Source organism: Lepisma saccharinum, chromosome 3, assembly GCF_977018435.1.
Source record: "Lepisma saccharinum chromosome 3, izLepSacc3.1, whole genome shotgun sequence".
Taxonomy (NCBI): domain Eukaryota; kingdom Metazoa; phylum Arthropoda; class Insecta; order Zygentoma; family Lepismatidae; genus Lepisma; species Lepisma saccharinum.
In genome coordinates this window covers 138,994,749-139,017,517 of record NC_139231.1, presented here as the reverse complement: position 1 = coordinate 139,017,517, position 22,769 = coordinate 138,994,749, and the positions used below count along the sequence as shown (strand labels likewise).

Sequence of the window (22,769 nt, the reverse complement as noted above, 5' to 3'; positions counted from 1 at the left end):
CACTCAGTGCATTTGCGAGAAGAACATAACGACACAAAAGAGCATGTCAAAGGCGATGGGACAAGAATATGATGGGAGACTACTGCGGCCAGCGAGATTGCCCTGAGCAAGAGCTACAGGAGCAAATTCTTGCCTGAATAGAACCTATTTGAACTTTGCATGCCATCCCTATCAATTTTTTTATATTGCCTTACGTCTATATGTAGAAACATGTGTTATTTTATTAAAAAAAAGTTTTAAATGAATACTCATATTTTACTATATTGAATACATGTTTAAAACTCCAAAAAGTGCTTTTATCTTGCCGTATTTTCATAATTATAGTGCATATTGTGATGCACTTACACGTGTTTGTGAATACATGAAGAATGTCTTCGCCAAGATGTTATCCAAGATGGCATCCAACTTTAAAATGTTGAATTGAATTTTGAAAAGTGGCTATCAAGGTGAAAAATTAAAATGTTGAATTGCAAAGCAACTAGAACTTAGAGAAAAACTAACCTCAGATTTCAAATCAGCGCACCCAAGTTAGATCAGAATAAGTGCTGGTCTGCTGGTATGAATGCAACAAAAATGTTGTTCCCCAGTGTATCGCTTCGTTACTTGATGATATAATTTATATGGTAAATAGATTAATATAAATTCTGCATCAAATAATTAGTATTGTTCGTATTGTCAGAATGGAAATAAATTTAGAAGATTGACCTCTTTCTGAAGACTTCCAGTTGTTCACATGCAATAATGCATGCACAAATTGCCACGTGTAGCAGACAATGTTTTTCTTGAGATCCAATTACATTTAGCTTACGCCACACACGAATGACATTGTTACAAAATGAAAAGAAAAGATTGGAAAGAAAAAGAAAAGGTGATTAACTTGCAAATTCGAACGTTTGGAAATTAGAAAAAGAAGAATTAAGGACTTCGGAATTAAAACGAACTCATTTGACTTGCAGACGGAGGGAACTTCGGCCAGACAAAAACAAATCCTCGATCAGGAATCCACGTAGAAGGGAAGGATTGTTTCAAAGGGAATGTTCTTGAGTACACAGGGGAAGTTAGAAATAAAGTAGCGAGTTCACGCGGCTCCTTTCACGCAAAAACTCATTAGAACGGAACTTCATATCCTTGAAATTAATTAAAGGCGGTCGTTGTGGTTTTGAAATAATATTTCGCAGTATAAGACGAAATTTACGCCCTCGGATATAAGAAAAAGCGTCCAGCATGATCTTACCTTGACACTCAGCTAGAGGCCTTGGGACCTCCCCGATGGCGTAGTGGTAATGTCGCCGCCTTGCAATCAAGGGATACCGGGTTTGATACCCAGCGGAGGCTAATTGCACAGTACTTCGGATCCCACTTTAAACTGTAAGTCCAGTCCCAATTAGCCTATCTGTGCATAAAGTGGACTTAAAACAACTAAAACTCAAGCTACAGGTCCGGGTAATCTGGCATTACCTTACTTGTCTTCCTTGACGCAGTTTGGCTTATTGGGACATAAACTCAGATCTCGTTTTCAAACAAACAAAAAAGAAATAAGTAGTATAATTGGTGGTATGGAGAGCGCAAGAAAGGAAGAGCTCCTCTCCAGCAGATTTACCAACACTTAAACCTAGCTCAACATGCTCATATGAGCTTTTTGCTCAAGTGTAGAACCCCCTCTAATCCAAGAATTTTGTAAAAATGCCCTCGGGAATTTCTCAGAAAGGAAGAGCTCCTCTCAAGCAGATTTGTTTACACTTATAAAAGGCACTTCTGTGAGATTGTTGTCCATAAACTTGTCAAAAATATGCCCCTCTTGATATTTCTTTTTACCACACTTAAAACTAAGCCACCCTCACCTATATACACACCCACACCTACCCACACCTACACATATTTACTTCCGGTCTAAGTTCAATTGGGCACCAGGCTCAACTTGTATATCTAGTATTAAGATAATATAATTCTTCTAGAATTGCTCCGTGACTCTCTCATTTCTTACATCATAAACATATGATTTTTCTCCTATGAGAATAACACTACAAATAGTGTCATCAGGTAATGCCTCATGAAATTCACAGATGATTTTAATGTTCGTTCTGTCATTCACCACAACTTGTTTTCTTTTTGAAGTGTTGAAAATATTAACATATTGACTTGTTCCCAAGTGTTCACCGAGTTCAGACATTTGTTCATAGATGGCCCTGTTGTTGTTGCTTTGGAATATCTCTAAAACAAGCAACAACAACAGGGCCATCTATGAACAAATGTCTGAACTCGGTGAACACCTGGGAACAAGTTTCAATACTACATCATTTCCAACACTCTTTGTTAGTAATAGGGATTGGTAGTAAGTGTTATACAAAGTACTTTGGAGCTGAATATGCCTTTCTTAAGACGTCGTATATTACTAAAATATCTTTAATTCACATATTTCTCGTACCGCTATATCTTGTTCTATTAGGCCTCATCAAGAAAATTGCCAATTAGTGAAAATTAATTGAGCACAACAGCAAAAGGGGAGGTAATAGGGCAAGCATACAATGATATGGGGATATGTGAATTGCTGGTTTCTTCGATTCAGATAAATGGATCGAATTGAAACTGGGATATTTTGCATTTTTTTATACAAAATCTGATATTTGCTACATCCAGCTTGTTTGTTGTAATCTATTCATATTTAGAGTCAGGCTTATATTTATCCAAGTTCTTATAATCAATACACATGGCATTAGGTCAGTGCCTTCTGGGATATGCATGTTTGTGCTAGGTCAATGCCTCTGAAGGCCGCTGCGAGCATCGGATCAATACATTAGTTACTCCGATTTGCTGGAGTTATCGGATCAATATTTTGGGGAGAACATTTCTTTTAGCAACTCTAGTTCCTGCGAGCGCCGGGGCACGGCACTGCAGTTGTGATTGCATGTACACTCAGCCGAGAAACGGGAGGTACGCACAGGAGAAAATACTCCAGCCCAAAGTGGTTCCTAAATACAAATCTCAAGAACTAATTGACATAGAGCTATGCAGTTTTTTTGTCTGTACTGAACCCAACTGATTAAGCATAAAGATTAGATTTAAAACCCAGGAAATTTTATATAAATACCAAAGCCAAAAATATTAAGTGTATACACACATATACACATACACACACACACACAGTACAGTGCTGAACCCGACTGATATTTTTTTATTCAGTATAAAGTTTTGAATTGAAACCCAGGAAATATATATAATAAACCAACAACAAAAATGCCGAATCAAAAATATTGTAATCAATGCAATAAGAATATATTTAGCTCTAATTGGGCTAGACATCAAAAGATTTGTAACCCGGACAAATGCAGAGCTCCCACAAAAATTTGCCCCAAATGCAATAGAAAATACAGCATGCAATATTTCACATATACGCATAAAGATACTTGTTCTGTACAGTCATCAACATTGCCCCCACAACCATCCACATCTGGTCTGAAAAGAAAGCATGAAACACCTCTTAATGCTAGACCGGCAAAGCAACCACGCTATGAACCCATCCATAGCAGTTTTAATGCCCAACTTAGGGATTATCGGTTTGTATCAGAGCCAAGATGTGGCATTCAGAATTTCTTGAACAGTGTAAATCCTGATCTGCAGGCAATTCTAAATGCACAAAATGGCTCTTATAAGCTGTCCCTTAAATTGTATACTCAATATAAGAAACCAAACGGCACAAAATTTACACAACCCCACATAACAGCAACTGTACCGGTATATTCAAATGCAAATTCAGACACAATAATAAGCAGGTTGATAGAACAATTGAATATTAAGCACTCTGAATTTGAGGCAAAAGAGTCTGGATGGAGCCTATGCGGCTCTCCACACAAGTTATATGTTAATATTTCTGAATTTAGCCCATTACAAGGTTCTACATATCTGCCATTACCTGCCAATATTAAAAACAAAAGAGCCGTGGTTAATATTAAAAATACCGACCAGAAATGCTTTTTGTGGTGTATTTTAGCTGCTTTGTATCCAGTTTCAAGAGATCCTCAGAGAATAAGTTATTACAAACAACATGAACATGATTTTGACGATGCAATGAAGGGTTTAGAATATCCAATGTCTGTTCAGAATATTGATAAATTTGAAAAAAAGGCCAGGGATATCAATGGCAAACAATTATCTATTAATGTATATATTTGTTCCACTGACAATTGCTCCATAGATCCTCTCAGAATCAGTGATGATGATTCTGCTGTTCCGATTAATCTGCTCTTAATTGAAGGGGATGGCATAAATCATTACACTCTGATACATAATCTTGAAGCTTTAGTCAGAACACAACTATACAAATCTAATAAAATATTCAAGTTGTGCAGAAGATGTTTTAGTGTATTTGATGGTAGAAAAATGGTGAATGGGGTTCGTAAAGAGAGTGCAGAAATTGCTAAAAACAAGTCAATTGAGCATCTGAAATACTGTGGCAATCATAAACCTGTTCATATGGTGATGCCCAATCCAAGTGAAAATTGCAAATTCAAAAAGTTTGAAGCCTTGTTGGAACACCCAGCATATATTGTCTGTGATTTTGAATCGAACCTCAAACCTCTTGCATTCTGTAACCAAGACCCTGATGAATCCTCAATTACACCATACCAGCTACATGAACCTTCCAGCTTTTGTTATATAGTTATACGGGATGGTGTAGCTAGTGAACCACACTCATACATGGGACCAAATGCCATCAAAATATTTGCACATAAAATAGAAAATGAGTGCCGTGACATAGCATCTAACATCTTATTAAAATCAAAGCCTATGTTGCCTTTAACAGAGAAACAGATTGAAGATTTCAACAATGCAGAAAAATGCCCGGTATGTGATTCTGAATTTTCAGATATAAATATCAAGGTGAAACACCATTCTCATACAGATGGTCGATATAAACAGGCTCTGTGTAATAGCTGTAATATTAAGATCAAGAGACCAAAATTTATCCCCATATTTTGCCATGGAGCATCCAATTATGATTTCCATCATCTGATCAGATATGAGGGGTTTGACAAGCAGAATTTAAATATTTTAGCAGAAAATGATGAGAAATATATATCTATTAGCAAAATAATCAAAGTTAATGGTGTTCCTATTCACATGAGATTTCTTGATTCTTACAGAATTTTATCAGCTAGCCTGGCTACACTGGCCACTCAATTATCTGATGATCAATTCAAAATCACACGTGCCTTGTTTCCAAATCAGGACCTGGAATTAATTAGGCGGAAGGGTGTATATCCATATGATTATGTTACAGATTTTTCTAAATTTGATGAGTGTTCTCTGCCACCACAAGAAGAGTTTTACAGCAAAATCAGAGGATCTGGAATCACTGATGATGATTATCACCATGCCCAATTGATGTGGAACAATTTAAAATGCCAGACATTTGGTGATTATCACATGGCATATTTGAAACTTGATGTGACCCTCTTAGCAGATATAATGCAGGCATTCAGAAAATTTTCTATGCAAAATTATGGACTGGACCCAGTGTATTTTTTCAGTGCCCCGGGCCTAGCATTGGATGCAATGTTTTTAAACACCAAAAAGCAATTGGATCTGATCCCAGATCAAAATATGTATCTGTTTATGGAGGAAAATATAAGAGGAGGGATGGTGCAATGTTCTCAGAGATATGCCAGAGCTAATAACAAATATATGCCTGATTATGATCCAACACGGCCATCAAATTATATAGAGTATGTGGATGCAAACAGTCTCTATGGTCACGCAATGATGCAAAAACTGCCATATGCAGAGCTTGAATGGGTTGAAGATTTTAATATTGAGGATCTTCAGAACTATGATGATAGAGAATATGGCTTCTTCTTAGAGGTTGATCTGGCAATTCCTGATGATTTGCACAACAAATTTTCTGATCTGCCCCCAATTCCTGAGGTTAAGTGCTCACCTGGCTCTAAACAGAAGAAGCTCATGATGACACTGGAGGCAAAACAAGGCTATGTCATACATTACAAGTACCTCCAGTTCCTGATGAAACATGGTGTTCAAGTGACCAAACTTGGCAAAGTCTTAAGGTTCAGGCACTCAGAATGGCTGAAACCATATATTAATACAAACACGGCGCTTCGAACATCTGCAAAGAGCGAATTTGATAAGGGCTTGTTTAAATTGATGGTGAATTCTGTATATGGCAAAACAATTGAAAATGTCAGAAAACATACCGATGTTAAAATAATTACTGACCCCAGCCTGAGCAAAAAATTGGTTGCAAAGCCTAATTTCAATTATAGAAGAATTTATGATGAGCACATGGCACTTTTCAACATGAAGAAAACAAAGATTAAGTTTGATAAACCTATTTATGTAGGGGCTGCAATATTGGATTTGTCCAAATTACATATGTTAACATTCTATTATGATGTGCTCAAACCTTTTTATGGTGATAGAGTAAAACTGATATACATGGACACGGATAGTTTTGTTCTTGATATTCAAACAGAAGATGTTTATCAAGATATGGCCCAGCCTGAATTGTTTCAATACTTTGATACCAGTGAATTGCCAGGCCATTTGAATATTCAACCCCACAACAAAAAGGTGCCTGGCAAGTTAAAAGATGAGACACTTGGTGATGTTATTGTGGAATTTGCTGGGTTAAGTGCCAAGATGTATAGTTTTAAAACATGTAGTGGTGTTGCTGCCAAAAAGGCCAAGGGTATTGGCAAAGTAGCTGTGGAAAAAGAGCTTGAATTTGAAGATTATAAAAATTGCCTCAAATCCCAGAGTTCAATCAGAACTTCAGAATCCAGAATTCAGAGTGTGGATCACTTATTGACTTCAAATGTTGTAAGAAAAGTGGCTCTGGACCCACGTGATGATAAGAGATGCATTTTATCATGTGGCATACATACTCTACCATGGGGGCATTGTGATTTGAAAAATGGCAATCAATGTCCAATTACAGAGCATGATTTGAAATAAATAAACATGCCTATGAACTTATTTGGGTTCAAAAAACAGGCTATTAAGGACCTGCCAACACCACAAGCCTCTCCTGATATGCTGTCTAAGCTCAGTGGCTTGTTAATTATTCATCTGAACAGCATATTTACAGATGTTGATGATGAAACAGGCAAAATATTGTACATATTTAACAATAATTTAAATCATTACCAATTACCTGTAGGTGGGCAATTGCAATTTATTACAACCCCTGAGGGTGATGTTAAAATTTCAGTAGGGAGAAATATTTATAGAATTAAGCACTCAAACATGGTTTCTGGCACTGTTTATACTGTTTCTGCTGGTGACTGCTTATATATTGAGGTCCCTGGATCCTATGATAAGCTTATACCCTTTTTTATAGAATTAAGAATTAGATACTCTATAATAAATAACCAATAAATCAAAATGCCTAATGATATTTTTGGCCATACAAGACATGAAGATCACAGTGATGAGATTCTGATGCTTGATGTCAGAGTCAAGAAATTAAGAAGTGATTTACAAGCTTTACAAACCACACTCAATGCCAGTCTTCAATTAGAAATTACAAATTTGCAATCACAATGCATGGACCCTCTTCTTAAAATTGATTCTGAACTCAAATTGCTGCTTCAGAAATATACTGATCTGGCGACATTGGATAATTTTCAAAGTTTAGAAGAGGCTGTAGCAGCTCTTCAAGCCAAATTTAAGACCCAGGCTAACAACTCTGAGCAATTGAAACAACAATTAGAAGAGCAGATAAATAATGTCCAGACGCAGCTCCAAACAATTGTCAAAAGCATAAAATCACAAGAAGATTTTGATCTAGTGATTTCCACTCTAAAGGAACAGATTCAGTCACTCCAGATACCTAATCTGGACCCTCTGAACAATGCCATAGCCGAGGTTAAAGAAAAAATTGAGACACTTGAAAATTTTATGAACAACTTGCCATCTTCTGATGCTTTGAATGCAATAACTCGGAGTGTTGCAAATATTAAGCTGCAACTTGAAACATATGAAGATTTTGGAAAAATTCAAAGTTCCATAACCCATCTTGAAGGTACAATAGCAGCAGTGCAAAGTGATTTGGCAAATGTACTAGAATCCAGATTGCCTGGGATTGTAGATACCCTTGTCAGTGTCCAGCAACAAATCACAAAGCTTGAAAACCTCAACACTGAATCTGAGCTATCTCATTTTCATCACTTGATCGATGATATCCAAACAAAACTTGAAATTTTACAACAATTCACACCCTCTCAGGCAGATATAGCCCTGCTCCAAAATGCTATGCAAAATGTGGCTGATGCTTCTGAATTAAACAATGTGAAATTGGCACTTGAATTTTTGCAGAATACTGTATCAAATCTGCCCACATCACAGGAACTTAAAAATATTAAGAGAGCAGTGAATAGGATATTGAAATCAGAAGATATCAAGAATATCCAAGCAGAAATCAAACAACTCACTCAAACAGTGGCCACTCTTCCAACCAATCAACATATTAATGAACTGCATGCCCTGTTTGAGGATATCAGAAGACAAGTCCATGATCTTACTGCTCAAAATTCAAAATTGGCAGTTGTTGAAAATTTACAGCAAATTGTAGCTAATATCAAGCAACAGCTAGGGACCATGGAATCCAATCAAGCAAATGCTCTGTCTGTTTTTGCCACCCAGCTACAAGAAATTGTGCAACAATACAAGAAACTTGCTGTGGACATAAAAATCAAGCCAGGCCATGATGATGTTGTTAGAACTATTAATGAGCACCTTGAATCTGTAACAAGCAGATTGCTCACAGCAGAAAAAGAAATAACAGGCATAATCGAGAATCCTAAGCACACAGTAATTCTTGAATTGAACAGCATCCCCAACAGAGAATATGATTCTCCATTTACACCAGGTGGCAAGATATATATGCTGTCCCCTGCACAATTTTATTACCAGTTTTTTGTTGGGGGCACATTGAGACCAATCAAGATCAAATATTGGCTTCAACCACAGGCACACCACTACCCCACCTTATCAATAACAAATGCTGACAACAAACCAAAAATCACCAGTGTAGAATTGGAGGATTTTACAGATCCCAATACATTAGAAACAGCATATGTTGAAGATGATGGCTCTCTGGAATTTAAAATACAGATAGGGGACAAATTATATTTAGAAAATCCTGCAGTCTCAGCTGCTGAACACCCCATAGTTGCAATATTCTTGTTTACATATTATGTCTAGACAAATTATTGTTGATGAATTACACAGACAAGCCAGACATAATTTTAAGAGACTGCCAGTAGTCACAAAAGGCATAGATGATTTATGGCAGAGCGACTTGATTGAGATAGCAAGTGGACAGCTGAAAAACTTAGATAAAATCAACAAGGGCTACAAGTATCTACTCACTGTAATAGACACATTTTCAAAATTTGCCTGGGCTGTGCCACTCAAATCCAAGACTGGAAAATGTGTTACAGAAGCCTTCAGAACAATCATCAATCAGAGTGGAAGATCCCCGCGCTATTTGCAAACAGATAATGGCAAAGAATTTTATAATTCAGTGTTTCAACAATTTATTAAAAGCCAGGCAATAAAACATTATTCGAGTTACAGTGATCTCAAAGCCTCAATTGTAGAGAGATTCAACAGAACCTTAAAAAATCTTATGTATAAACAATTTACCCTGCAAGGTAATTATAAATGGATTAATATTCTTCCAGAACTTCTACATAAATATAACAACTCGGTCCATTCCACAATCAACATGAAACCCTCTGAAGTAACTTCATCTGATGAGCAAAAATTGATCAGCACTGTTTATTATCCTAAATATCAGCCAACAACAAGAAAGGCCAAATACAAGGTAGGTGATCAAGTAAGAATAAGTAAATATAAGCACTTATTCAAGAGAGGCTTTACAAGAAACTGGAGCACAGAATTATTTACAGTGGTTCAGGTTAAGCCTGGGACCCTTAACACATATATAATAAAAGACCACCGAGGAGAAATTCTCAAAGGCAGGTTCTATGAACAAGAGCTCAGCAAAACTAAACAGCCTGACACATATCTCATAGAAAAAATCATCCGCAGAAAAGGCAACAAGTTATTTGTCAAATGGCTGGGTCATCCGGAAAACAGCTGGATCGATGCAAACAAAATAATAATATGAACACCTGGGATGTTATAAAAAGGCTGCCAGAACCTGAACAGCAGAGTAAGAGAAATGGCAAGTTGCTGCCTGATAATATTAGGTGTCTTATTGTTGGGCCATCTGCTTGTGGTAAAACTACACTAATGATTGATAATTTTTTATTGGCACCCAACTGGTTAGACTGGAAAAACAGGCACTTGTATGTCTTCTCTAAGAGCTTGGAACAATTAAAATATCAGCAGCTGATAAAGCTATATGATGGATTGGATATAGCCACTTTTGAACCAGATGTTAAGCCACTTCATGACTGTCTCGATAATTCTGTTGTTGTGTTTGATGACATTATATTGGATAATCAAAACAAGGTTAGGAATTTCTTTACACAGGGCCGGCACAAAAACATTGATTGCTTCTACCTGGCACAGACTTTTTCAAAAATACCGAAGCAGCTGATCCGAGACAACAGCAATTTTATATGTGTGTTTCATCAAGACCATACCAACCTCAAACACATACATGATGAATATGTAGGTGGGGACCTGAGCTACAATGATTTTTCTAAGTTTTGCAGCAGGTGCTGGAACCAGGACAGTTATGGGTTTGTCACAATTGATATGACAAGAACACCCAATAGTGGCAAATACAGAAATAAAATCAACAATTTTCTAGACGTTGAAACGTATATAAATAAACATGAAAAGGCCAATGATTGACGATCTTAAATTAAGAGATTATCTTGTAAAAAGATTTAAGGGATGGAAATCAGAGAACCGTGGAATTTATGAAAAACACAAACAAACAGAACAGCCTGTAATTGATGCTATTAATAATTTAGGTAAAAATATCAAAACTGTTACAGAACAAAATCAAAACTTGATCACAGAGCTTGTACCTGTAGCTGCAAGGAACATATTAGATTATCCATTCACCCCACTTTCTAGTATTCATACACCTAGTCCTGTTGCTCCTAGAAGAATTGAAGCTAGTCAGGATCCTATTGAATTGGGTCTTCTTGCTCAAAAATATTTAACCACACCTAAAGACAATAAAGATGAGGTGTTTGGCTTATATGCCGACACAGAGCGTGATGGTAGCATTATTCATAGAATTGGCAATTTCAGAGTGACATTTATGGGAGATGATATAATTGTATATTCAGAATCTCGACTCGGAGAAAAAGGTGCTTTTGTTAAGTACTCCGGAACACCTGGATTGTGGGAATTGATGACTAGGAAGAGACCTGGCAGCTATACAGATCAAGATTATGAGGATTACAAAGAAATATTAATAAAATCAGATGCTCTATACCAGAACAATGATCCCACACAAAAAAGAGTCAAGTCGAGCAGTGGAGCAAAATACAATAATTTAATCAAGCCTATATGGTCACAAATCAAGGCTGGCAGTGGAATCAAACAATACAACACCCTGCCCAAAGAATTTGTGTGGGTTGATGATGTCAGGAAACTTGTAGATAGGTTATTGGTGATAGCTGGGGAGGAAAATGCTGGGAACCACAATTTTTACAATGAAAAGGTTGGAATTATGGACATGATAAGCACAAAATTGTCTAATTTTATAGTGAATGACCCTAAGGGGATTGGATATCTTATAAAAATTATTAATACTCTACCCCCTAAATTTTGGAATATTTCTGAGGGTCGGGGGCTTGTTAATGACATTATAAACAAGCTGCCATTTGAACTACATATTCCAGGCTATCAGTATTGTGGTCCAGGTACAAAATTGGACCATAGATTAAACAGAGGTGATCCTGGTGTTAATCCCCTAGATGCTGCTTGTAGAGACCATGACATAGCATACAACACACATTCTGATCTTGACAAAAGACATGTTGCAGACAAGAAATTAGAAGAGGCTGCATTTGGCAGATTTGTAAGCAAAGATGCATCTTTGAGTGAAAAAATAGCAGCATTGGGAACCACCATAGCTATGAACACCAAACAAAAACTGGGGTGGGGGTTGTGAATATGTATATAATAAACCTACAATGAAGGCCAAGGGTGTTATGTATCAAATACCTTATGCAGGTCTCAAATCTCTTAAAACTATTGACAGTCTTTTAACCAAAAAGCAGCGCAAGAAAAAAAGCTCTTGTATTGCAAAGGGGCATGGTATGAAATTGTTGCTTAGTACCCCCCAATTAAAAAAATTACAGCAATCAAGAAAAAAATCACATGTAGGTGGATTTATATTTACCATCCCTGCCATATTAGCTGCCCTCGGGGCTGTTGGGAGCTTGGCCGGGGGATCAGCCGCCATAGCAAAAACAGTAATAGATGCCAAGAAGAATAAAGCAGAATTAGATGAGCAGAAGCGCCATAACCTGGCCATGGAGAAACAAGGCAAAGGTGTTAAGAGAGCCATGAATAAGTTTAAAAAAAACAAGAGCCGCTTACAAACCAAGATATTGAAGCTTTAATCAAGCCACTGGGCATCAAACATTTTAGAGGTGTGTACATGTCTGATTCTTTACCGGAACAACCACTCAACAAAGAGTGTGGCATTGTTAATTTGGATGAGTACAAAAATCAGGGCACTCACTGGATCTGTTATCTTAAATATTTAAAAAATGAGGCATTTGTGTTTGATTCATTTGGAGGTGTTCCACCTGAAAATTTAGTAAAATATCTAAAATCAGCTAATCTTTATTACAATAATGCCCGTGTTCAAAACTTCAAAGATGTTAATTGCGGACATTTGTGTTTGTTTGTTCTTAGATATATGTCTCAAATAAATAAACCATCAATTGAAGATTTTCAAAAAGCCTTGTGGTATCTGAAACATCATGGGGGTATTCCATCTCACCAGCCAAAATTCAATATTGAAACTCAAATTACATGATGACATAGTGTATCCCAAAACAATAGCTCTCAGAGCATTTTATGGCATGTACTTGATCCCTAATATTACACACCACAACAATACAATTGCAGTTGGGGATGAAAAAATTGTCATCACTCCAGGGCAATATAATCTCTCCACTCTAAATGCTCAGTTACCCAGAGGTGTAGTGTTAAGTCAAAATTCAGTCACTCACAGAGTAGAAATTGTATCTGCCACAGAGACAGTGGATCTGGCTACTATAGGAGAGCTGTTAGGATTTGAGAACAACACAAAACTTGAACCAGCCATCAAACACACTGCTATGAATATACCCAAATTCTTAGCCATAGAGACTCTAAATATTCACTGTAATGTGGCCGAGGGTATGATCACCAAATCAAATGGCATAGGCACTCACAAACAAACAGGCATCATTGCAACATTCAAACCTAATTCTGAATTTATGGAGCCCATCATCTATAATCCATCCCCAACATTATATTTTCCTGTGTGTCATAATAGAATAGATTACATCGAATTGATGGTCACTAATGAAAAAGAAGAATTAGTTGATTTTGCTGGAGCCACAACAACTGCAATCATAGAGATTAATATTTAAATAAAAATACATACAATGGAAAATATTGAGAGTTATGAGCTACAATCATTCCCCCCAAACAGGAGGACATTTGCAAATTTAAATCAACCCAACACAGAGATCGAGGTTGATCTTGATGTAGGGGACGGATTTATACACCCCCACAGAGCAGATCTATACATCAAATTTGATGTTGTAAAGCTCGATGGAACAGATTATCCGGCAAATTCAAATATAAGACTTGTAGATAATTTTGTGCCTCATCTATTCTCTGAAATTGAGATCAGAAAACATGGCGTTGTTATAAACAGAGTGGATTATCCCGGCATTACCTCCACAGCTTTGGCTACATTAAAATTATCCAAAACCGAGGCTTCTTACTACAAAATAGGAGGATTTGAAGCTGGTGATAAGATATTATCTAAGAACCACACAGTGCTGTTCCCAATGCGCCTGTTGCCAGGATTCTTTTCAGATTACAAAGATATTATGTGGAAGGGTGGTTTAAGAATCACATTTAGAAGAGCTGCCAATGATAATAATGCTTTGATGAGGTACAGCACAATAAACCCTACAGGGGAAGCTCTGCCTAATACCCTACCTGATGCAGGCAAATGTCTTATTCAGACTATGGAGCTAAGAATCCCTGTTGTTGAGTATGAGGCCAGTTATGCTCTTAAATACAAAGCTGATATAATAAAAAATCCACAGGTTCCTCTGCAATTTTATACATATCAATGCGTACAGAAGCCCGCATCTGGTACCTATTATGAGTTTGATGCTACAAATTCATTCTCCAGCATACAATATGACATGCCTGATTTTGTAGTGGTACTGTTTCAGACTGGAAGACACAACAATCAGGAAAAAAATTCAAGTAAATTTGATAACTGCAACATCAAGAACATATATCTTAAAAATGGCAGAAATGAGGTTTTTCCTAGAGAAAATTACAATTTAGACTTGTCCAAGGATGATTTCCTCATATTATATGAGGCATTTTCGGCATTCAAAAGAGTCACTACTGGCAATACGGATATGTATTACACACCAGATGAATTCAAAGCACAGAGACCCATGTTTGTCATCAACACTTCAAAAAGAAAACAAGTTGTGGTGAATGACAGGACAAATATTAAAATCATCTGTGAATTTCATGAGGCATTACCTGATGACACTATTTGTAGTGTTATTCTCATAGGAGAAAAATCATATGTTTATGATGTAAGAAATGAGAGAGTCACGGAGCAATTCTAGAAGAATTATATTATCTTAATACTAGATATACAAGTTGAGCCTGGTGCCCAATTGAACTTAGACCGGAAGTAAATATGTGTAGGTGTGGGTAGGTGTGGGTGTGTATATAGGTGAGGGTGGCTTAGTTTTAAGTGTGGTAAAAAAAAATATCAAGAGGGGCATATTTTTGACAAGTTTATGGACAACAATCTCACAGAAGTGCCTTTTATAAGTGTAAACAAATCTGCTTGAGAGGAGCTCTTCCTTTCTGAGAAATTCCCGAGGGCATTTTTACAAAATTCTTGGATTAGAGGGGGTTCTACACTTGAGCAAAAAGCTCATATGAGCATGTTGAGCTAGGTTTAAGTGTTGGTAAATCTGCTGGAGAGGAGCTCTTCCTTTCTTGCGCTCTCCATACCACCAATTATACTACTGAAATACATAAAAATACAAACTTTTCTGCGTGTTGCACACATTGAAAATAGTGTATATACAAATCCATTCTTGTGCCGGCCTCCGTGGCTGAGTGAATAGCACGTCTGGTGTCCCTGGTTAGAATCCCGGCCAGGGCATGTGTGTTCTTCCTGAGTGTACCTTTATCATATCACTCATGCATTTGCCAAACGTGGCAGAAAGTAGACGCTAAATAACAAAAATAAAATCAAACCCATTCTTGCGTAATCATATTTAGGACTGCAAAGACTAACTTTATCTCTATTTCGTCATCTTACGATTGAGTGGTTAATTGTTGATAAGGCAACAAGAAAGATTGTACTGTAAATTAAGCACTGCTTGGCTTACCATTCCATATAATTGAGTGTTTTAATGTTGATGAAATAATACGTTTACGCCATGCTAGGTATGTTGTTATATTCTGTTAAAGGTATTTTCTACTGTTACGGCGGCCGATCATCATGCTGGCAAGGGAAGTGGGGAGCGGGGAAGCGACCAATCCAGCACGATAAGAAACGCAGCAGCCTGTAGAACGAGGTTCACGTAGTAGTTCCTCCCGTCGACGTCGTGACTTTCGGCGCTACCGCAGTTGTCCGTTTGGTCTGCGACGTACTCCCCGCTCCCCACTTCTCTTGCCAGAACTAAGACCGGCCGACGTAAGAGTGGAACACTTTATTCCTTGGGAAGTTTCAATATGTTAGTCAGGTGACAAAATAGGCGAAGTCCTTTGCTTTATAATATATTGTTTTTCCTATTCTTGATCATAAGTTGAAAAATGTTAAATAAATTTCTGAATACAAATTCTGAAAGAGAACGAATTTGAATTAAAAAATAAAAACACCGTCTCTTTCCATGTTCTGACTTTTGCCCACAACCTCATCGTCTTCAATGCAACTTACGGACGAAGTAATTCCGCAGTTTCTGGAGTTTGCCTGCCACTGAATACGTTCTTCCTAAAACTCGAGAACGAGCCAAGAAGTGCCAGGCGCGGCGCCCGCCATCTGTTGCGGCGCATGCGAAGTTCCGGGTCCCTCCGCGTGGATCTCGCTCAGTCCTATCCGTGGCTGCGAGAACCACACCGGCTGCTTCGACGCTTCTGCTGTGATCAGGTGAGTCAACCAGCGACACTCGAAGAACGAAATCGGAAACTTTCTATAAAGCAAGTTGGATAAGAAAGAAAAGTTTCCAGTCGCGCTCTTTATCTTTTAAACATGTGCTGTTTTCCACCACTACGCGCCTCCCCGATGGCGTAGTGGTGGTAGTTTTGTAATCAAGGAGTCCCGGGTTCGATACACGTGGAGGCACATAGCTATTCGGATCCCACTTTAAACTATAGTCCCGATTAGCCCTTCTGTGCATAAAGTGGACTTAAACAAGTAACGTCATTCAAGCTTAACGCAATTTACAACATGCTTGTTGTAGAAAAGAAACATTAAGCTAGGTTCAATGTTATGGTGAAAACTGAATTAGATATGCTTTTCTGACACTAAATCCTAAGCCTAGAATGTAGACATCCCTGCCGAACCTGCTCTATGACCCCTCAAAGGATCTAATCGCTCTAATTCTTTAAAAACGTGAGCCTTCATTCCAGGCATGTTATCTTTATGGAAAAAATAAAAATGTGCGGGCCGCGGCCGGAAAATACCGCTCTGATCCCAAATTTCGTATGGAGTGTTTATAGGTCAATTGGCACCGAACTGGGAGGTAACTTGCTAAATTCTCATATTTTGGGAATTTTGAGCCAGGCTAACAAGGCACGGACAAATGTATCACGTTCAATATTGTCCTTCCCTTGAGAAATACAAACTGATGTAATTCGTCAAACAAAATTGATCAATAAAGGCTAATTTCACCGAAAAACCGAAGATGAACAGCCTAATCTGCTAATTCAATTATCCCGTGAATGGGAACCAAAGAGCGGATGCTGATTCGGCGGTTCGAGACTAACTCAATCGTGAAATTATAAATTGATGGATTTTTTAACTTTCCATCTTTAAGTCATACAAACAAAAAAATAATATATAATAACGACGCAATATTGGTAGTTTCAGTTCCGTTGGTTCAACTTTATTTGCTTTAATCCAATTTTATGCATAGATGGTCTAATTTAGACTAGGCACACAATTTTTTTAAAGACTGATCGAAACTACAAAATGTGTCCACGTTGAATCTAACCCAGACTCTTGATTACAAGATGGGGCCGGACAAGCTTATTCTTCCATTAGCTACATTGAAGTATTTAATGTAGCTCTTCCACATATTTGTGTTAATAGTAATGATTAATGAAACAGATATGAAAAACAAAGAAAATACCCATGCCCTGGACAGCACTAGAACATAGAACTACTGCCGGTAATATTGCGAGTCCAGCACAAAACACGATTGGTGTTCTGTACCCTAATTTCTCAAAAATTATTGATTCTGATTCTGATTTTGCTTCTGCTTGTAGACCTCCCCGATGGTGCAGTGGTAGCGTCGTCGCCTTGTAATCAAGGCATCCCTCGTTCGATTCCCGGTGGAGGCACATAGTGGTTCGGATCCCACTTTAAACTGTAGGGCCAGTCCCGATTAGCCTTACTGTGCATAAAGTGGACTTAAAACATCAAACTCAACCAATGTTTCCGCTTGTTTCTCTTAATTGCTCTCCATAGAATACTTTTTCTGCGTCATGTTCATGGACCAAACAATATGGTTGCTCTGAATATCCAGTCAACACATACAAGCAGCAGAAGGAATGAAATATTTGTACAAAAGTATTAACGGCAAAATATAAGAAATACACTAATTGGCGAATTCAACACGAAATGTAAAGTTCTCCCACGAATCCACCACACTTTCAACCTCCGTGGCGAAGTGGTTAGCAGAGCGCGTTAGGACGCCAGGGGTCCCGGGTTCGAATCCCGACCTGGGCATAGGTGTTATTTGTGAGTGTCCCTTCATCAATTTCATCATACCATCACTCATCCTCATCGTCGCGATTATATAAAAGCGACTTAAAGTAACAATCAATCGATCACTACATTGTTATCAGTTATCTGTTCTATAGGCTTTCCTCTTAATGTCGACGTTTTCTTGCCTAAACAAGTTTTGCAATATTTTGTACCACCAGCTTCCTTTATATTCTTATGCTTGTTACGGTTCCACTGTAAACGAATGAGTGTCTTGGTATCGAATCCGGAACTTTAATTATTTAAATGAATCAATGCATCTGAGTTCTGCGGATTCCTTATCCATGGCAACGGATATTCCCTCAGGACACGTAAGAAGCCAATTTGCTGAGTGACATGGGTTGCCTGACTCTTCATTTCAAGTTTGCCTTCCATTATTAATTATTAAGATGGGCCCAATGTTTCTCAAGAAACCAGACTTAGCATTAATAACGATAAAGTTACTTTTAGATTGTATAGTTATTTTGCAAAATCTCGCCGGACCTTGTGGCTGAGTGGTTAGCACATCGCGCTGCGACGCCAGGAGTCCCGAGTTCGAATCCCGCTCGGGCATGGTTGTTTGTGAATGTCCATTCATCAATTTCATCATTTTATCACTCATCCCCATCTTCGCAAATTAGCCAAGAGGCACAAAACGCGAAGTAAAATAAAATAAGTCAATCAATCAAATATGTCAATCAATTTTGCAAAATCTCATCTCGATCGGTCAACTTTAGAGTCGCCTTAGAAGAAATTATACTGAAGGGTAGGCAAACTGCAATACACGCAAGATTTTTAACTTTCAGTTTCTTTTCATTTCATACATTATATACACTGCAACTAAGCTGTAAAAAAAAGGGCCGATCTCAATGTAGTCACGCTCAATCTCAACCGCATAAAGCAGGATCTACCGTATACAGAGTGCCAGTGAAAGTAAGCTGTTGTCCCAGTCCATTCTTCTAGGAAATTATTTTTACGAATTCAAACCAGATCTTAGATCTTTTCAATTTTATTTTTAACAATGCCAGAATATAGAAATCTAATAGACAACTAGTTAATATTTCCCTTTCTTTTTATATCAAGTTCAAATAAATTTATATCGTACAACTTAATTGATTAATAATTGGGGGACAATACGTGAGTAGTGCCCGCGGCCATACGACCGAGAATTATAGATTAGGTTCCTGGATACTGAAACTAATAATAATCTAATTATCAATTGAAAATAACAAACCTAATATTTAACAAATTAATAAATATCTATCTAAAGAATTAAAAGGAACCCCAATCTACTTACATCCCCCATCGCATAGCCACACTCACCATTCACGTGTACAGTAAGAGTCACTCCACTCTTTCCCCCTTAACGGATGCCTCAAGACTGAGCAGGCTTGATTCTTCCTCATGGCTCTGAGCATGCTAGCCAATCAAAATGAGGCAAGACGTCATACAATGATACCAACTGACTTTGTGGGCAGAGGGTTATAACACGCATACATACATTACATTTTATACATTACATACAGTGTCTAGTTTCTTACTAATTCTAACGAAACACAAATCATTCTGACTTTAACCAACGGTCGCTTTAGATTAATCGCGATTATGACATTGTATCATGATTATATGATTAATTGATTGAGTTCATTTTACTTCCCATTTATGCCACGCCACTTTTTTGGCTAATCGCGAAGATGAAGAGTGATGGTATGATAAAATTGATGAAGAGACACTCACAAGGGACACCCAGGACGGAATTCGAGGCCCGGACCCCTGGCGTCGTAGCGCTCTGTGCTAACCACTCCGCCACCGAGGCCGGCTCCTCATTACGGATCAGCTGAAATACCCAGACCGGGACTCGAAGGTGAACCCTTCTGTGACCTGATCGTAATTCTATCTCGACGCACTACTCACCAAGAAGGCAACACGTAAAAGGGAAATGTTATTAGTTTTGCTAAGTCCATTTTACAGAGAAAGACTAATCGGGACTGGATATACAGTTCAAATGGGATCCAAACCATTACTAGGCGACGACGTTACCACTGCGCCATAGGAGAGAATATGAGTCTCCGAATAATTTAGTAACAAACCTCCATTAGTATTATTGTCAAAGTAATGCCACAAAGGGAGGAAATCCGATTCCGTTCAAGTTAAGCCGTCTGTTATATTTTAATAATATTAATAATAATAATAATAAAGTTCTTTATTAAGCGGGCGAGGTTCAACCTATATGCTGCTGTGCCACCTAACCCTTGTCAATGTAATGTTTCATATATAATAAACTGCATGTGGAGCAGTGAACTAGAAGTAAAATAATACATATATACTTGTACGAGATATACAAAATTAATGAATACACAAAGTGATTAACTACAAATGCAAAAGACAAAATAATAAGTAATAATAAAAGACCACGTTCCATTAAATGAATCCCATCAATTCAACTGGAAATATCTCATATGCACTCCAAGAGCGAATGAAGGAATACTTTCAACAAAGCTCACAAGAAGTTGTCGTTTGCTTATTTGATGCTCCTGTTGGACTGAAATCCGATGGCATTCAGAATTATTTAATTCGTATGCGATTACAAATGAAAGATCAACAATGCTCCACCGTGTGGTTACAATTATAACGCCCAACTCTGAGCGCTCTGAAGCCCGTTCAAAGCAAAGGATTGCAGTGAAACATGGTATAGAGGATATGCAGACAATGGGAGAATGCAGACGAAAACAATTGTTCAAATTTTCGCCGCCAGGTTGAAATTTGGCGCTGAAATAATAGGAAGTCGGTCACGCAAAACTTTATGCGCACCCTCAGCGTGAATGACCTTTTGGAAGAGTAAGACAGCTTTATCAATGGTCGCACGAAGTGTTTCCGGAGAATAATAGCGACAAACCGTGTTTGCTCGCTTACAGCTCTGGCACAGTCCGTACACCTTCCTAATAAACACGATCTTTCGCGAATCGCTACAGCCAGAAATTGCATGGACTCAAATCCGGAGAACTGGCTGGCCAAGCATCTGAAAAACCACTGGAGATGACACGATCATCGCCAAAGTTGGCACGTGGCATTCACTTTTAGACCAACATGAGGTGATGCTCCATCTTGCATGAGGGGTCTGTAAACATCATCGTTCTAGCAGGCAATAACCACAAGCTGCGCAAGAAGTTGAGCGTAACGTGCACTCGTAACACACGACGGAACCTTGGTGTGTCAGCTCAAAGTAAAAGAGGTCCAGAGTGAAATCAGTGGTGAATCAATACCATACAGCACCATAATATAAACGCAACGGCTGTTTCAGCGCTACATTTCATAACAACCTTGAAGAAACATCCCTGCTATATCCTAGAATCTAACCCAGAATCCCCGGTTTTGGCGCCTTAAGCTAACCATTACACCAACGTGGCCGATGAGGCTATTCCTTAGCAGTGAAAATGCAAGTTAACTCAAAAGGAAAAAGTTTTTATACTCTTGCTTAGTTGAAAGGGCTATGGAAGCTCGGATAAATCGAAATTTCATAGACGAAATAGGAAAAAATAAAAAGGGAACTTTTGAAATTTAATTATGGGAGAGATGATAGGATATTATAAAGTCAAGAATATAATTTAATAAAGCCAAGGATAGATTTTTGGGATGACAGATGAAGGAATAAAGCGAAGGGGAACTTTCATAACTAGGTTACGCATAGCAGCAAATACATGAACGGAGAAAAGAATCATACAATGTACAGTGCCAAAATGAACGCACTGTAATATTGCCATGGTTGTTAGTGCCAACCTAACATTTTCTTGAGCATTTCTTGATAGTAAGATTAAATGCGGTTTTTTAAAAAAGATTGCATATTTGAATTCATAATCCGATCTCAAGACACTGTGCTTTCCATATTTTCCAGTGCAACATGTGGAGTGTGTGTGTGTTGTTATTCCTCCTGGTGGGATCAGATCAAATCGACGTCTCCGTTGGCCACTGCAATCGCGAGCCGGAAGGAAGGGTCTCGCCGAAGTCTCCAGCCGACAACAGATTTAGAATCAACATCAGCGGAAACCCGGAGAAGTATGTGCCTGGGGAAGTCTACACAGGTAAAGTAGCTCTATATTGCATTATTACAAAGAATACGGAGCTAACGAGCAATGAGAGGAGTTGGTCGCTGGGTGGGACGTGATCACCAAGAAAATTTCCTAAAGCCAGGGTTTTTAAAGGTCCAGTTTATATTCGGTCCAAGTTGCGTATTGTTTCATTTGTATATGGAACTTGCACCCTATTCAAATTGATCTGGAGTAAAGGTTCCTGGACCGTATTTAAATTGATCCTGAAAAATTACCTAATTAAAACACTTTACAGATAAAAAGTATATTTACGATCCATAACCCATTTACGCTTGCTGTTTTTCACTCCTGGACCGGAATTGAATTTATATATTCCTGAACCTTTAACAACCCTGCCTACAGAGCAAATGAGCAAATGTCAGTTCCTGAGAAATCAACACGGCCTGTATTACAAGGACTCTAATAATTCGATTGATTCACCAACATGTTTTCCATTTGTGTGTTAAAAGTGGTGAGCAATAGTTGCATAT

General features: G+C 38.0%; 2 protein-coding genes across 3 annotated transcripts in view; one reads left to right on the top strand and one right to left on the bottom strand.

The window, feature by feature from the left end:
- The window catches only part of LOC145985454 (uncharacterized), an 87,306-nt gene that overhangs the window by 38,673 nt on the left and 25,864 nt on the right, over positions 1–22,769 (bottom strand). The gene's annotated exons all lie outside the window — the stretch shown is intronic.
- Positions 16,337–22,769, top strand: part of LOC145985455 (spondin-1-like) — a 129,647-nt gene continuing 123,214 nt past the window's right edge. For both annotated transcript variants that reach the window (XM_083119523.1, XM_083119522.1), the window contains exons 1-2: positions 16,337–16,375; positions 22,086–22,272. In XM_083119523.1, coding sequence (XP_082975649.1) covers positions 22,092–22,272 — 181 coding nt within the window. In that variant the 5' untranslated portion in view covers positions 16,337–16,375; positions 22,086–22,091. The remainder of the gene's footprint in view (positions 16,376–22,085; positions 22,273–22,769) is intronic.